The sequence below is a fragment of the Oncorhynchus tshawytscha genome, linkage group LG32, assembly GCF_018296145.1.
Source record: "Oncorhynchus tshawytscha isolate Ot180627B linkage group LG32, Otsh_v2.0, whole genome shotgun sequence".
In the NCBI taxonomy this organism is placed as follows: Eukaryota; Metazoa; Chordata; class Actinopteri; order Salmoniformes; family Salmonidae; genus Oncorhynchus; species Oncorhynchus tshawytscha.
Window position 1 is genome coordinate 13,897,133 of NC_056460.1, and position 18,651 is coordinate 13,915,783.

Consider the following 18,651-nt stretch of genomic DNA (forward strand, 5'->3'; position numbering starts at 1 on the left):
TTGTCGATGCTCTTTGTGGTGTGGAAGGTGGACTTGGGTAAATATCTCGTAGTGACAATCAATAGCCTCATTACTCTCTCCAAAGCAATGCTCAGTGGCCTGTCTTAGGAAAGTCATCCTTAATGATACTAGCGCTTCAGCAAGCAAACACTCGAGCTGTTAGCTGCTGTTAGCTTATGCAGTACAAACACCGCCAGCGGGGAAGAAAGTGTTAGAAACCTGTTATTAGAGCACAGGCTTCGGAGACTCTCAGGACAGGAGAACAATTTCCGTCAATAAAAGTGTGATTGTCCTAGCGCCAGCACTAGGGAGCAATTTATTTAATCCACTTCCTCTTTCGTAATTCCATTAATCGATAATTAATCCACAAAACAAGCTGCTGGCTTTCTGGTTTGGAAAAGGGGGAGGTGAAAAAGGATCATTATCATATGACAGAACTAATTAGGCCTCTTAGGGTGCTTCTAAGTGCACTTCAATGAGAGAGAACTGAAAGAGATATTGGGATGATTGAATTTTCATTACACACTTTCATAGAATTCATTCGGTTGTGATGCAATGCGGTAGGAGGTATAGGTTGAGTGTTTGTGGGTTTAATTAGGGAGACGTATGAGTGTGGTCAAACATAGTTGAGGGATCTCTTAGACCACAGAACTTATTTTTGTTGTTATTTTTTTTACCCCTTTTTCTACCCAATTTCGAGGTCTCCTTTTGGTAGTTACAGTCTTGTCCCATCGCTGCAACTCCCATACGGACTCAGGTGATGCGAAGGTCAAGAACATGCGTCCTCCGAAACAACATGACCCTGCCAAGGTGCACTGCTTCTTGACACACTGCACGCTTTATCCGGAAGCCAGCCACACCAATGTGTCCGAGGAAACACCTTACAACTGGCGACTGAAGTCAGCGTGCAAGCGCCTGGCCCACCACAAGAGTTGCTAGAGCGCGACAGGGCAAGGAAATCCGACTCATGGCTCCATTGGACACAGCCGGCTGTGACACAGCCCGGGATCGAACCCGGGTCTGTAGTGCTGCCTCAAGCACGGCAAGAAACCAGAAATCTTAATTTCCATTATTCTGGCAGAATGAAGCCAATCATGTGTAGAACCTGTATTTTTCCAGAAAATCTGACTTGAATTTGAAGAAGTCTTGGCCCTGCTTAGGCTATAACTAGATGGCAGAGTTTTTCCAAGGCATCAGGTTTAGGGCTGGGAGTTATTCCTGAACCGCTGACAAAGAATAAAAGAGCCTAGAGTTTTCCTGGTCAAGCCACTTCCTCAAGGGAAACGTTTTGGCTCTAATTGAAATAGTTAGGACCAGGAATTTTCCCTGACCATGTGACCTGACCTGGAAAACCTTCTGGCCCTAATTCATGTTCTAATAGAAATACATCCATATCTTTCCCCTTCAAATACTTCAAACAGCAAGGTAATCCTTTGGAGTTCAATTTGGATGGAAAAGTTATTTATAATGGACTGGATTGTCAGGATAATTATTCCTATTTAACTGTTTACTTTTAAATTCATGCATCCTCATTTGCACAATGTCAAAGTAAATAATATTCAGGTGGTGGGAGGGAACTTAAAACATGACCCCAAAATTGCACCAGCATTGCTTAGAATTCAGCACATTACCATTTCAGATTCCTCTCTCTCGCACAAATGGTGAATAACATGACATATTGGAGACTAGTGTGGAAGAATATAAAACTCCCTAGGTTTCACATCTGAATCAGAATAGTGTGCCAATGCAGACTCTTGAATGAAGGTTCAAACAAAAGGTTTGCATATTTGACATATTTTACATGTCACGCGAGGTGCCTTTTCTTTATACAGACTGTGTGGTTAGAAATAAAATATCCATGCAGTGTAACAACTGGTCAAGGTTCGGAGGTCAAAATGACAAAGTATTGGAAAGTATACAGACCCCTTGATTTTTCCCAAAATCTTTTATGTTACAGCCTTATTCTAAAATTGATTTATTAGTTTCTTTCCCCTCATCAATCTACACATTTTTGCAAATGTATAAAAAAAACAACAACTGAAATATCACTTTTACATAAGTATTCAGAGCCTTTACTCAGTTCTTTGTTGAAGAACCATTGGCAGTGATTACAGATTAGAGTCTTCTTGGGTAGGACGCTACAAGCTTGGCACGCCTGTATTTGGGGCGTTTATCACAGTCTTCTCTGCAGATCCTCTCAAGCTCTATCAGGTTGGATGGGGAGCATCGCTGCATAGCTATTTTCAGGTCTCTCCAGAGATGTTAGATCAGGTTCAAATTCTGGCTCTGGCTGGGCCACTCAAGGACATTCAGAGACGTCCCGAAGCCACTCCTGCGTTGTCTTTGCTGTGTGCTTAAGGTCTTGTCCTGTTGGAGGTGAATCCAGTCTGAGGCTCTGGAGCAGGTTTTCATCTCTGTACTTTCCTCTGTTCATCTTTCCCTCGATCCTGACTAGTCTCCCAGTACCTGACACTGAAAAACATCCCCACAGCATGATGCTGCCGCCACCATGCTTCACTGTACGGATGATGCCAGGTTTCCTCCAGACGTGACGCTTGGTATTCAGGCCAAATAGTTCAATCTTGGTTTCATCAGACCAGATAATCTTGTTTCTCATGGTCACAGAGTCCTTTAGGTGTATTTCGGCAAACTCAAAGCGGACTGTCATGTGCCTTTTACTGAGGAGTGGCTTCCATCTGGCCACTCTAATTTAAAGGCCTGATGAGTGGAGTGCTGCAGAAATGGTTGTCCTTCTGTAAGGTTCTCCCGTCTCCACAGAGGAACACTGGAGCTCTATCAGAGTGACCACCGGGTTCTTGGTCACATCCCTCACCAAGGCCCTTCTGCCCCAATTGCTCAGTTTGGCCGGGCGGCCCGCTCTAGGAATAGTCTTGGTGGTTCCAAACTTCTTCCATTTAAGGATGATGGAGGTCACTGTGTTCTTGGGGATCTTCAAGGCTGCAGAAATGTTTTGGTACCTGTCCCCAGACCCGTGCCTCGACACAATCCGGTCTCGGAGCTCTACGGATAATTCCTTTGACCTTACTGATTGACTTTTGCTCAACTGGGGGACCTTATATAGACAGGTGTGTGCCTTTCCAAATCATGTCCAATCAATTTAATTTACCACAGGTGGAGTCCAATCAAAATCCAATCAAAAAATGGAGTCCAATCCAATCTCAAGGATGATCAATAAAAACAGGATGCACCTGAGCTCACTTTTGAGTCCCATGGCAAAGGGTCTGAATACATGTGTGTTTAAGTTATCTGTTTTAGTTTGTTTTATACATTTGCAAAAAAAAAACATGTAAATCTGTTTTCGCTTTGTGATCATGGGTTACTGTGTGTTGATTGATGAGGGAATAAAATATTACATACATTTTAGAATAAGGCTGTAACCTAACAAAATGTGGGAAAAGTCAATGGGTCGGAATGCAAAATTAACAGTTAAAAAACTTTGCGTCTATCAATGGTTCCCATATCTATCCTAATCAAGAACATACTGCCGTTCATACAATGTGTCAACATAACAATTCATCATAAATATTCATAGTTATCATACCATTTTCTCAAACCTGCGGAACAACCAGCATGTTGTGCTGTAAAATATGCAAATCCCCTCCCAGTCCTAGCCAAACCAAGTTGTGCGTAACACATAACAAATGCCAATAATATTGATGGCTAACGATGCTTATCCTATGCAATGCATCATGGTCTACATACAAAATGGTACAATATATTATTCTCAGAGCCTTACCTGAATAAACATATAGTCATCTTGGACAACCAGTGAGCTGATGTCGATGTATTCAGGGAAGGGATAGTTTCTGTTGTGCTCTGAGCACGTTAGAGCCCGGCATGTTACATACTGTATACCTGCAAGATGAGGAGATAGAGATTACTGGATATCTGGATTCATCCAGCTGTGGATTATCGTGGAAAATTACATAATTAATCATGCTATCCCATGTTTAACTGCTTAATTGAGAATCGTCTATTTTTATATGCTAGTGTTTTTTCTAACCTGATACAAACTTGTCTTTGTGTGACTTAGTCATAAGACTGGACGTCTGACTAAAATCCGTTTGGGTGGGACCACAGCATGTGACACCCTGTGGGTTTACTATCTACAGGAAGTCACATGTACGGAAACTTGCAGAAAGGAGCACATTCTAACGTTTGTTGTTGTGAATGCAGTTAGACGGTTGAGCCCTCGGGCTATCAACCATGTGCTATCTAAATCTGCAAAGACAACTAATTGCCTTTAACACACTATCTGCTGACTGCCACGTGTACAAAAAGGATGTACCTCTGTATAAAAGCTGGGACATGACACTGTTCGTTGGGCCTCAACTGCAAAAACTGTTGAAGTGCATAGTGAACTGCTCCATTGTTGCAAATCTTATTACAAGGTTGTTTTGAGGAATACAGTCTCTCTCCTTTTGGTTAGAATTTCCACCACAGGATCAGGCCCCCTATTCTCGGGAACGTGAGGATGACTGGAAACCGTGGCTATATGTCTGTATGAATTGAACTTGAGGGGAAATTGTGTATGGTTTGTGATTGACATGCACTAGAGGAGATACCATTACTCTTGTGACAGTGTACTGACTGTTTATATATATAATTGTAATTTGACCAGTATGTTGTGGTTTATATTATATATTGGTGATTGTTTCATACAATACAGTATGTAAAGTTGTAGGTTTGTCACTATTCAACATGATCAACTATGATCATTCTCTGTGTACAGAAATCTAAACTGTCTCTGATCCCGGGGCTCTAACAACAGCAGCAGGAGATAGCTAGAATAAACAATCTCACAATTTCACCTATGGATGACCTTGGGTGGTGTTGCCGTGGCGAGTTATGGAGCTGACACTCCCAGGGTGAGAGGGATGAGAGGAAAAGGCCATATTAATCAAGTATTGTGCACTGCATTTATCAGTGGGGAAATCCATCGTCTCTCCCCTGGGACACAACTCTAAACCCAGGGTGGAATTTATTCCTTGACAGACTCTCGCTCTCTTCTATCGTTAGAGGGCTGATAGTTGGACTGTGAATGTGGGGGCATTTCTCTGTAGTGTGTGTGACAGAGAGAAAAAGAGAGGTGTGTTTGTGTGTGTGTGTGTGTGTGTGTGTGTGTAGTGCTACTCACGTCCATTGGGGGTGTGTGCCTCCATGTGAACCAGATCTGATTCCTTGTCTAGACCCGTTACAGACCTGGATTAAAGAAGTCGAGGAGAGAAGGAAGGATGAAGAGGAGGAGGGGGAAGGAGGGGTAAAGTAATGAGGAGAAGGGAAGAGGAGCAGGGGAGACAGAGAGGAAGAGGAGACGAGAAGGGTTGAAGTGGCGCAGAGGAGGGAGGAAGAGGAGGGAAGAAGACAATAAACAAAGGAAGATGTGTCTCAGCAGAGGTATTCCACTCCAGATATAGACGTCTCATTTCAGCGTTGTCTCAACAATGATGTCAATAAAATAGCAATGCCATTCCATGTGAGGACGTTCTCCCCAGAGCTGTGTCACAAAATGTCACATTACCCTCAGACACAACCAGACACTGTGGGTTTGTTATTCTACCAAAAATTGGTAGAATGTCACAAAAGTGTATATGCGCAACAACCTACATATTGTATTTATTTTGTCTGGCACTGTACACCGGCAAGGCTGTGCCACATAATTAAAGTTAGAATCACTGTACTGTATATCACTGTATTATATCATTTGAATGGGTATAGTGGACTAACTTGGACAGATTAAAAATATATATATACGGTTGAAATCAGAAGTTTACATACACTTAGGTTGGAGTCTTGGAGTTTTGGCAAACCGGTTAGGACATCTACTTTGCACATTACACAAGTTATTTTTCCAACAGTTGTTTACAGACAGATTATTTCAATTATAATTCACTGTATCACAATTCCAGTGGGTCAGAAGTTTACATACACTAATTTGACTGTGCCTTTAAACATCTCGGAAAATTCCAGAAAATGATGTCATGGCTTTAGAAGCTTCTGATAGGCTAATTGACATAATTTGAGTCAATTGGAGGTGTACCTGTGGATGTAATTCAAGGCATAACTTCAAATTCAATGCCTCTTTGCTTGACATCATGGGAAAATTTTAAAAAATCAGCCAAGACCTCAGCATTTTTTTCCAAACGCCTGAAGGTACCACATTCAGCCGTCATACAGCTCAGAAAGGAGACGTGTTCTGTCTCCTAGAGATGAACATACTTTGGTGCGAAAACTGCAAATCAATCCCTGAACAACAGCAAAGGACCTTGTGAAGATGCTGGAGGAAACAGGTACAAAAGTGTCTATATCCACAGTAAAATGAGTCCTATATCGACATAACCTAAAAGGCCGCTCAGCAAGGAAGAAGCCACCTATCCAAAACTGCCATAAAAAAAGCCAGACTACGGTTTGCAACTGCACATGGGGACAAAGATCGTACTTTTTGGAGAAATGTCCTCTGGTCTGATGAAACAAAAATAGAACTGTTTGGCCATAACGACCATCATTATGTTTGGAGGAAAAAGGGGGAGGCTTGCAAGCGGAAGAACACCATCTCACCCATGAAGCACAGGGGTGGCAGCATCATGTTGTGGGGGTGCTTTGCTGAAAGAGGGACTGGTGCACTTCACAAAATAGATGGCATCATGAGGATGGAAAAGTATGTGGATATATTGAAGCAACATCTCAAGACATCAGTTGGGAAGATAAAGCTTGGTCCCAAATGGGTCTTCCAAATGGACACAGACCCCAAGCATACTTCCAAAGTTGTGGCAAAATGGCTTGAGGACAACAAAGTAAAGGTGTTGGAGTGGCCATCACAAAGCCCTGACCTCTATCCTATAGAAAATGTGTGGTCAGAACTGAAAAAGTGTGTGCGAGCAAGGAGGCCTACAAACCTGACTCAGTTACATCAGCTCTGTCAGAAGGAATGGTTCAAAATTCACCCAACGTATTGTGGGAAGCTTGTGGAAGGCTACCCGAAACGTTTGACCCAAGTTAAACCATTTCAAGGCTGACATTACAAGTTCTGAAAATAAAGTGGTGATCCAAACTGTGACACACACACACAGAGCATCTCCTACATCTCTAGGAATGAAAGCAATGAGGCAGAATAAATTCAGAGCTACGTTTGTGATGAGTGTGTACTTCCTCGGAATGGGGGTGGTTCGATGTGATTGGATGAGAGGTGACAAATTATACAGTATCTTCCTATTTTATGAATGTACAGTATGTATGTGACATGTGAGAGGCAGAATGTGAAATGGTGACACTGTGAATGTAGATTTATCACAGTCCAATCATATCAACAGTGGAAATGTGCAGAATGGTACACAGAATTTCCCACCAGCAACACTAGTTATTCAAATCAAATCAAAGTTTGTCACATGCGCTGGAAAGATTTAATGCCAAACCTGAGATTTTGGAATATGCTAATCTAGCTTAAGACACATCATTCACCAGTTGGGATATCTTGATCTCTCTGGCCTGGACTGTAATGCCTTCAAATGGACTTTTATGAACTAATGAGCATAAAATTTGAGATCCTAACAAAAATAAAAAAAGGTGAAATTGGACAACCTTGTCGTATGCCTTTGTAAATCTTAAACTGTCACGACTTCCGCCGAGGTTGGCTCTCCTGCCCGTTCAGGCGGTGCTCGGCGGTCGTCGTCACCGTCCTACTAGCCACTACCGATCCCTTTTCGTGTATCTGTTGGTTTTGTCTGATTGGTTTCACCTGTGTGTTGTTTAGTTAATTAGTGTCTGTATATAATGTAGGTTGTCCCACCCTTGTTTTGTGCGGGATTGTTTATTTTGTCATTTCATTTTCGTCTGTCGGTGTTATTGTGTTTCTTATTCTCCGGTTAGTCTGTTATCCTGTGTTGGATAATTTCACCCTGTGTGTGTTTGGGTTGACCGTGTTTGTTTTGTTCACCGGAGAATAAACTTTATATCGCTATCTGCTCTCTGTGCCTGATTCCACCCACCTTGATTAGACATGACATAAACCTTGAGGCTGTTCCATGGCAGAGTTTGATACCGCTATTGCCACCATTATACAGAGTTCTAATAGCATCAACAAAAAAATGACCAAATTTCAAACGCTTAAGACAATCAAAGATAAAATTGTGACTTACTTTATCAAATGCTTTCTAAAAAAAAACAAAAATAGGATAACAGGGAAGTCATCCAATAGATCACAATACTCAACCAAGTCTAACACCAACCTCAGATTATTAGATATATGGCGCACTTTCATAAACCCTGATTGACATTCATCAATAAGATCATTCAAGCAAGACTTTAACCTTTTTGCAATGATTAAGGCTATCATTTTTTAGTCGTTATTTAGGAATGTGATTGGACGCCAATTATCAATATTTAAGAGATCCTTGTGTTGTTTAGGTATAAGAGTAATAACCCCTTGCTTCAGAGAGGCAGGTAGTTCTCCCTTCTTTAAAGCCTCCTTAAAGGTTTCAAGTAAAAATGGTGCTATTTCTTCAGAGGTTTTGTAAAATTCAGAGGTTAATCTATCACAACCTGGAGATTTTTTTTATTTTTTTTTACTGAGCAACCCGGTACTGGATGTCCATAACGGATAAATATTGACAACAAGACTGATTGAAATCTTCACTAACAGAAATAACTCTCTATAGAATCAAGGAGATTCTTAGAGTCACTCAAATTGTTACAGTGCCTTGCGAAAGTATTCGGCCCCCTTGAACTTTGCGACCTTTTGCCACATTTCAGGCTTCAAACATATAGATATAAAACTGTATTTTTTTGTGAAGAATCAACAACAAGTGGGACACAATCATGAAGTGGAACGACATTTATTGGATATTTCAAACTTTTTTAACAAATCAAAAACTGAAAAATTGGGCGTGCAAAATTATTCAACCCCCTTAAGTTAATACTTTGTAGCGCCACCTTTTGCTGCGATTACAGCTGTAAGTCGCTTGCGGTATGTCTCTATCAGTTTTGCACATCGAGAGACTGAAATTTTTTCCCATTCCTCCTTGCAAAACAGCTCGAGCTCAGTGAGGTTGGATGGAGAGCATTTGTGAACAGCAGTTTTCAGTTCTTTCCACAGATTCTCGATTGGATTCAGGTCTGGACTTTGACTTGGCCATTCTAACACCTGGATATGTTTATTTTTGAACCATTCCATTGTAGATTTTGCTTTATGTTTTGGATCATTGTCTTGTTGGAAGACAAATCTCCGTCCTGTAGTGGCAGTCCTCAGACAGTGAAAGCATGGTGTGCTTTCACCGTAAAGCCTTTTTGAAATCTGACAGCGGCTGGATTAACAAGAAGTTAAGCTTTATTTTGATTTATAATACTTGTATTTTCATGAATGTTAAATATTTATATTTCTGTAATTTGAAGTTCGCGCTCTGCAATTTCCCCGGATGTTGGCCAGATGGGACGCTACTGTCCCACCTGCCCATAAGAAGTTATTGCATGTTGGCGAGAAGTATTGACGGTAATGGCAGCTTTCGGTAATGTCTGCTGCGTCTTGTTTGTTGAAGAAAAAATCTTTGTCTAATCCAAGGTGAGTGATCTCTGTCCTGGTATCCAGAAGCTCTTTTTTGCCGTAAGAGATGTTTGCAGAAACATTATGTACAAATAAGTTACAAATAACGCAAAAAAAAACACATAATAGCACAGTCTCTTGCATTGCAGAAAGCAAAAAACGTGCTAGTGATGCTCCAAAACTGTTTGTGATGAGAGTCTGAGTAGACAAAGGAAAAGAACAGGACAACCGAGAGGACGAGAGGAAGAGAAGGATGATGAGAACAAGGAAAGAAAGAAAGAGGACAAGCGTATGACTCACCAGTAGAACCTGTTCACATGCTCATGAACCAGCTGCCATTTTCTCCCAAAGTCCAGCGATGCGTACAACTGTGACAAAGAACATAAAAAGAGAAAGAAAAGAGAGATAGAGAACATATCAGTCTACTTATCACAAAGGAGAAAGTAAAGTGACAGTGGGCTTGAGTCATGGCAGGATAATAATAGGGAAGAGCGTACCAGTGAGCAATAAAGCGTGACACTCTAGATAGGCTGACATAGCTTTAACTTCTTATGGCTGGCGGCAGTATTGAGCTTGGATGCTTGGATGAATAAGGTGCCCAGAGTAAACAGCCTGCTACTCAGTCCCAGATACTATGCATATTGTGAGTATATATGGATAGAAAACACTCTGAAGTTTCTAAAACTGTTTGAATGATGTCTGTGAGTATAACAGAACTCATATGGCAGGCAAAAACCTGAGAAAAAAATCCAACCAGGAAGTGGGACATCTGAGGTTGGTTGTTTTTCAACTCATTCCCTATTGATGATATAGTGGGATATTGGTAATTTTGCATTTCCCAAGGCTTCCACTAGATGTCAACAGTCTTCAGAACCTTGTTTGATGCTTCTACTGTACAGGAGGGGCTCATAAGGGCTCTTTGGGGCAGTAGTCTGGCAGAGTACCACAAGCTCGTGACGCTCATTCACGTGAGAGGTAGCGCGCGTTCCATTGCTTTTCTACAGACAAAGGAACTCTCCGGTTGGAACATTATTGAAGATTTTTGTTAAAAACATCCTAAAGATTGATTCTATACATCGTTTGACATGTTTCTACGGACTGTAACGGAACTTTTTGACATTTCGTCTGCTCCTAGTGAACGCGCTGCGTGAGTTTGGATTTGTTTACAAAACGCACTAACCAAAGTAGCTATTTGGACAAATGATGGACATTATCGAACAAAACAAACATTTATTGAGGAACTGGTATTCCTGAGAGTGCATTCTGATGAAGATCATCAAAGGTAAGTGAATATCTATAATGGTATTTCTGACTTCTGTTGACTACACAACATGGCGGATATCTGTTTGGCTTGTTTTGGACTCTTTCCATAAAGCTTTTTTGAAATCTGACACAGCGGTTGCATTAAGGAAAAGTGTATCTAAAGTTCCATGCATAAAACTTGTATTTTCATGAACATTTATTATGATTATTTCAGTAAATTGATGTGGTTCTCTGCAAAATCACCAGATGTTTTTGGAACTACTGCACATAACGTGCCGATGTATACTGAGATTTCTTGATATATATATGAACTTTATTGAACAAAACATACGTGTATTGTGTAACATGAGGTCCTATGAGTGTCATCTGATGAAGAACATCAAGGGTTAGTGATTAATTTAATCTCTATTTCTGAATTTTGTGACTCCAATCTTTGGCTGGAAAAATGGCTGTGTTTTTCTGTGACTTGGCTCTGACCTAACATAATCGCTTGTGGTACTTTCGCCGTAAAGCTTATTTGAAATCGGACACTGTTTTGGGATTAACAAGAACTGTTTCTTTAAAATGGTGTGAAATACTTCTATGTTTGAGGAATTTTAATTTTGGGACTTCTATTGTTTTGAATTTGGCGCCCTGCACTTTCACTGGCTGTTGTCATATCGATCCTGTTAGCGAGATCTCAGCCCTAAGAATTTTTAAACTGACATCATCATTATAACTCAGACTATCCTGTTTCCAGACCTATCCTGTTTCCTTTTCCAATTGTAAATTAGTGCGTGGTATAGATAAAGCACTTCAAGTCCAATATGTTCGGTGCAAAATAGGTTTAACATTATCGTTTGCTTATCCTGGAACAGCAAAACCTTTGATGGATTCCTGGTGACCAAATGAAGCGGAGTGTTTATATATCGAATTATTGATCAAACTAATGGAAACCAACGCCTATAAATCAGAGGAAGAATACAAATCCAGAATGCTACTGTAAATTAAGAATATACTTGCCTAAAAATAAATATATTTCCCTGTTGAAGAGCAGGTGTAGAAGTGCCATTGGCCTAGAGGATAACATTTTTGGTTCCGCTCATCTATTCATGTTGAGGATTTCAATTTAAATCCATATGGCGGTATGTATGTTATTGTGTTCTGAGGCTTGTTTAGCTGTGTACTTTTGCAAAACGTTGACACCAACATTTTTTATGTAGAACATGCGGTTTACCAGGAAAGAGAGACAGAAAAAGAGAGTCATGGTTGTTGTGCCTAAGCTAGGTAGATAAACAATGAAAGCTTTAGAGAACATGTCAAGTGGATTAATGAAAACATCTGATTATGTACAAGAGCAAAAACATCACGGCGCATGAGGGCACGGAAGGTGTTGCACAGCATGTGTTGCCTCTTCATCTAAAGAATAATTCATTTTAATGTGGATTCAGGGAAAACGCAGAACATTATGTACAAACATTATCGCTGATGCATATGGTGTGTTGCGACCCCAAAGCGTGGGCATCACAGTCATGGCTCCAAGATCTTACACAGCATTCTCATATAGACGTTATTTATGTCCAGATGAGAAAGAGCAGTGTGGACTGTGATTGAGATTGCATCATCTGTGGATCTGTTGGGGTGAAATGCGAATTGGAGTGGGTTTAGGTTATCTGGGAGTATGCTGTTTATGTGATCCATGACCAGCCTTTCAAAGCACTTCATGGCTACCGACATGAGTGCTACTGGGTGGTAATCATAATTTGTTTCCTTGGGCACAGAGACTATGGTAGTCTGCTTGAAACATGACTTGGTCAGGTAGAGGTTGTAAATGTCAGTGAAGACACTTGCCAGTTGGTCGTGCATGCTTTGAGGTCATGTTCTGATAATCCGTCTGGCCCTGCGACTTTGTGGATGTTGACCTGTTTAACTTCTCTAGGGTAGGGGGCAGCATTTGGAATTTTGGATGAAAAGCATGCCCAAAATAAACTGCCTCCTACTCAGGCCCAGAAGATAGGATATGCATATAATTTGTAGATTTGGATAGAAAAGTTCAAAAGTTTCCAAAACTGTTAAAATAGTGTCTGTGAATATAACAGAACTGATTTGGCAGGTGAAAACCTGAGACAAATCCATTCAGGAAGTAGTATTTTTTGTTGTAAAGTGTTATATTCAATGCCATTACAGTATCCATTGACTTTGGACTCAAATTGCAGTTCCTATGCCTTCCACTAGATGTCAACAGTCTTTAGAAATGGTTTCAGGCTTGTATTCTGAAAAATGAGGGAGTAAGAGCAGTCTGAGTGGACCCTGCTGTGTCACAGAGCTTTTTCATGCGACCGAGAGAGTGCCTTTCTTGTTTACCTTTTATATTGACAAAGTTATTGTCCGGTTGAAGTATTATCGATTATTTAGGCTAAAAACAACCTGAGGATTGACTATAAACATCGTTTGACATGTTTCCATGAACTACAATTTAGTTTTTTTGTCTGCCTGTTGTGACTGCATTTGAGCCTGTGGATTACTGAAGAAAACGTGTGGACAAAACGGAGGATTTTGAATATAAAGAGACTTTACCGAACAAAAGGAACATTTATTGAATAAATTAATGTCTTCTGAGTGCAACCATATGAAGATCATCAAAGGTAAGATTAATTTTATCTCTATTTCTGACTTGTGTAACTCTTTTAATGATTTGTCTGCTGGGCTATGTTCTCAAATAATCGCAAGGTATACTTTCACCGTAAAGCATTTTTTAAATCTAACACCGTGGTTGAATTCACAAGAAGTTCATCTTTAAACCTATGTAAAATAGTATCTTTTCTGAATTTTTATAATGAGTATTTCTGTATTTGAATTTGGCGCTCTGCAATCTCACTGGATGCTGGACAGGTGGGACTAGCGTCCCACATACCCTAGAGAGGTTAAAGGTCTTGCTCACATCGGCTACCGAGAGAGCAGCTGGTGCTCTCGTGCATGCTTCAGTGTTGCTTGCCTCGAAGCGAGCATAAAAGGCATGTAGCTCATCTGTTAGGCTCGTGTCACTGGGCAGCTCGTATCTGGGTTTCCCTTTGTAGTCTGTAATAGTTTTCAAGCCCTGCCACATCCAACGAGCATCAGAGCCGGTGTAGTAGGATTCAATCTTAATCCTGTATTGACGCATTGCTTGTTTGATGGTTCATCTGAGGGCATAGCGGAATTTCTTATAACCATCCAGATTAGTGTCCTGCTCCTTGAAAGTGGCATCTCTAGCCTTTAACTCGATGTGGATGTTGCCGGTAATCCATGGCTTCTGGTTGGGAAATGTATGTGCAGTCACTGTGGGGACGATGTCGTTAATACACTTATGGATGAAGCCGATGACTGAGGTGGTATACTCCTCAACGGATGGCAGTGGAAGTTTACTCGCTCAGAAGGCAGCCTGACCTCCAACCCCTTTTTCTCTGTCTTTTCTTCACGCAAATGAAGGGGATTTGGGCCTGTTCCCGGGAAAGCAGTATAACCTTCTCGTCGGACTCGTTAAAGGAAAAAGCTTTGTCAAGCTCGAGGTGAGTAATCGCTGTTCTGATGTCCAGAGTTATTTTCGGTCATAAGAGATGGCAGCAGCAACATTATGTACAAAATTAGTAAAAAAAATAATTTACAAACGATGCAAAAAAACTCACAAAATAGACAGTTGGTTATGAGCATGTCAGCCATCCTCTCCGGCGTCATCTTAAATGTTATGCCTTTGTCTTTAAAGGAAGGAATAAATGGGAATTATTTTAACATTGTCCATATGACTCCATATGATATCATTTTGATGGGAATAGTCAATTTCATATCTGGAGGTGCTTTTTATGAGTGAATGTGAGCATATTACTGTGACTGATACATCAAAAGCTGTAAGTCATGTCTCCACAAGGAAAAGTTCATCACCTCTTAGCACACAGCGTATGGCAGTGTCTTGGCCAGTCTGACATTGTCTTGGCCAGTCTGACTGCGTCTTGGCAAGTCTGAGAGTGTCTTGGCCAGTCTGACATTGTTTTGGCCAGTCTGACAGTCTATTGGCCAGTCGGAGAGTGTCTTGGCCAGAGTGGACCTGTATAGAAGCTGTACTATACAGTTTGTGGTCAATCTAGACAGACATCCCTTCAACATGATCTCTTTTATTAGCTGTACATAGATACAGTACATGATATCACCAACACATGCTTGTGAACACTGTACTATCACTACCTATTCATTATGGTAGTGGATATGAGGTGATGACTGGATCCTGATTGACATAGAGGAAACAGGGTGGCATCATTTGACAACAGTCTGGGTCTTGTGGATGTTTAGTCTACTGTGAGCTCTGTATGAGCCCTGGGACAAAGTGGCAGTCATTTGCAAGGCGATGGCAGAATGTGTTTCAAATTAGTAACAGGAGGCTTCATTTACAGTGTGCTATAGGGTAAAAATCAACTCATATTTATTAACTTTATACAGTAGCAGCTCAAGTATAGAATGATCTAAAATGGGATTGCAAGCTAATAGTATCAGAGCTTGTCAAGTTTGTTGGTGCCATACTTCAGGCTACATATTGAAGCCTAGAGTTGAAGCCTAAACAATACTTTACAATAGGTGACTAGGCGTATGTTGCGTGTCACTACTTCACAGGAGCACTATTTGAATGTAAACTTTTTTTTAAATCAAAATGCTTTTTTTGTGCAGAAATGCCTTCCTGAACATGTGAACTTGAATGTGCAAACTTGTATGCCATCTGTAAATATGAATAACATTGATAAATTACGAGCCTAGTTGGTTTATACATGGAAAAAGTTAGCAACCTTCCCTCTAGCCATGATTGGCTGAGATAATGAGTGGGCTGGACATCCTAAGAGATGAGTTTGAATTGGTCTGCCATGTAGCAGGTTTCTGTCTATAATATGAACTGGTCAGTATGTGTAGGTAATCCTTTCTAACAAGGCTTTTTTGAAAGATATCACGTAGTAGAACTGTATAAGTGTTACTCTCCACTTTCTAGACGACCGAGTTTTGAAATCAGTGGAATTAGACTTTGATAGCTAAGGAGATGGGGAAAATTCCGAATATTAGCTAGCTAACATTGAACCTGGTTGGTTAGTTACCTGCATATTCATGCAGGGTAGTAACATTATGAGTTGGGATTGTGGTTAATTGTTTAGCTAGCTAGCTACGTGTTTAAACAAAATACTCCACTATGCAAGTAACTATTTCAATATAATTTTTATGATGACACTTCACAACTGTCAATAGATGTAGCTGGTAAATTCACTCTGGCTATTTACTCCGATTTCAGAGCACTCTCGTCGTGTGCCAGAGCGCAGAATAACTGGCAAATTTACGAACGCTCAACACCCATTGAATATGGCCGGTGTCAGTAAACGTTGGCAAAAAAAAACAAATTAATGTGTTGCCAACAGCACAGTTGCAGTCACCAATGCTCTGGGTAACATAAAAAGAGCCTAACCAGCTTTGCTAGGGCGAGTAAAATGGTCTGCTCCGGAGAACTACTGCATCACTTGTCTCCCCTCCCTTGTATGTTCTATAGAAATAAGACCGTGTTGAGTCTCATAGAGCATGCCGTATCGCTAAACATGTAAGCGGAAAATCACACGCTAATGGAGCCCACTTTCCTGTAAACCAATACCAATTCCCTCTCGCGGTGACGTATTACCCACCACCGTCCCTCAATGGATCTTAACGGGGCACACATCTGCACTAACCCAGTTAAATAACAAATGATAGCAGCCGTTCAAATGGCGCTGCAACTGTTTTGGTTCACAATGTCACCAAATGTGTAGTCTCTGGTGGGGAGGAGTGATGAATGCTGAGCTCAGTCATCTATTCCGCTTGGTTGGATAGGCTCTGCAAACTCGTCAACAACAACTTTTCCTAGACCCAGCCACCTTTTATAGGTGTAGTTTAGTGGTGCGTAAAGAGATTTTAAAAGGTTCATGTTATGGTGGAATAATGTGTGTGGATGTGTAAGTATGTATATTACCTTTGCATGTCTAGACTGTGAAAAACAGGTGGTGATTCACAATGCAAAATAATAATACCCAACTAAGTACTTAGGCTTGGTATGTCTGCATTGTTATCCAATTAGGAATAATTGTGCTTTGAAGTGCTACGAGGTAAACGCAGAGAAAATGACACTATTAGTCCACTGCTGAAGGCAACATGGACACTTATTAGTCAACTGTTGAAGGCAATATGGGCACTCATTAGACCATTGTCAAAGGCAATATGGGCACTCATTAGACCATTGTCAAAGGCAATATGGGCACTCATTAGACCATTGTCAAAGGCAATATGGGCACTCATTAGACCATTGTCAAAGGCAATATGGGCACTTATTAGACCATTGTCAAAGGCAATATGGGCACTCATTAGACCATTGTCAAAGGCAATATGGGCACTCATTAGACCATTGTCAAAGGCAATATGGGCACTTATTAGACCATTGTCAAAGGCAATATGGGCACTTATTAGACCACTGCTAAAGGCAATATGGGCACTTATTAGTCCACTGCTAAAGGCAATATGGGCACTTATTAGTCCACTGCTAAAGGCAATATGGGCACTTATTAGTCCATTTTTAAAGATAATATGGAGGTCTGTATTGTCAAATCAAATCAAAAAGGTCATTGCCATTGTCATGACAGTGTGTTTCAAATTTTAAAGTCCATTAAAGGTGTCCTGAGAAGACCTGCTGGGTCCAGTCAACTGCAAGGGGAGCCGACCTGGTGCAGCTTCAGCTGACAAGTGGGCTGAGCACTAAAGATACCTGCCATATGGAAGGGTTTTGAGCTGAGAAATACACCACAGTGGAGGAAGAGGAAGAGCAGCCATTTTGTCTCTGGACCAGCAATACCTTGCAGGGACACATCCAGGTCTACGATGGGTGGGAGAAGGAAGGCACTGCGGTGGTGGTGGAGGATATTTTGGATATAGATAAGCACATACTGTTCATAAATGAATAGACAGGAGTGTGTTTTTATTGTGGAGGAACCATTTTGGGGTCTCACTCCACAGCACCTTGCTGGACGCGTCATGACAAAGTGGGCCTATGCACTGCAGTATTGGAGACTGTGGGGGCCATTTTGGCACAAGATCAACATCATCTTCCAGGATCAGTTTATGCGGAGGAGTGAAACTGCTGATGTAAGGAAGCCATTTTGTCATACAGTGTGTTCCATTGCAGAGTCTGCACCACATTATATAATACAACCACAGTTGGATACTAAACTTTTACTTCCTGGCTACAGGTCTGGGAACACACATAAGGGGCAGATGTTGCTTCTGCTAACACAACACAAGCTCTTAAATCAGAAAAATGGTTTACTGCTCTCTCTGTATTACAGTACATCTATTTAAGTCTTGTCGATGTCAGAAACGGGAGGTTTTAGAATGAAGAATCAGTATTGAGCAGCAGAAAGGTGTCAGCCACGGATTACAATGACAAGAGACGATCCTGTAAGCGAAAGCACTCTGGGATTTAGAAATGTACAGACTCCTATTAGACAAGGATTGATTTAAACCAGCTTATCTGAAGGAGACTCCTCCAACGATAAGAGCTGAAACCCATCCACAGAAAGGCAATATCCCACATATAACTATTATTACCACAGAATTGCATTTTTATGCACTTTTGAACAGTCAATTTAATTCAAATGAAGACAGAAAAAAAAAACATCTGTTTATTTTCTCGCTCTGCATACTTTATTGAGACAGATGTCCCCCGTTGCATTTGGGCTAATGTTTAGTGGCGATACGATTCTGTGTAGAAAATAATTAACTGCGTACATTTGCATCATTAGGGCGGATTAAGTCAAGCAATGTTTGCT

General features: G+C 40.9%; 1 protein-coding gene across 1 annotated transcript in view; it reads right to left on the reverse strand.

The window, feature by feature from the left end:
* sorcs3 (sortilin related VPS10 domain containing receptor 3) overlaps positions 1-18,651 on the reverse strand; it is a 200,644-nt gene that overhangs the window by 48,474 nt on the left and 133,519 nt on the right. The window contains exons 5-7 of the mRNA XM_024401532.1: positions 9,857-9,924; positions 5,159-5,223; positions 3,758-3,876 (exon numbers count right to left, since the gene is read on the reverse strand). Coding sequence (XP_024257300.1) covers positions 3,758-3,876; positions 5,159-5,223; positions 9,857-9,924 — 252 coding nt within the window. The remainder of the gene's footprint in view (positions 1-3,757; positions 3,877-5,158; positions 5,224-9,856; positions 9,925-18,651) is intronic.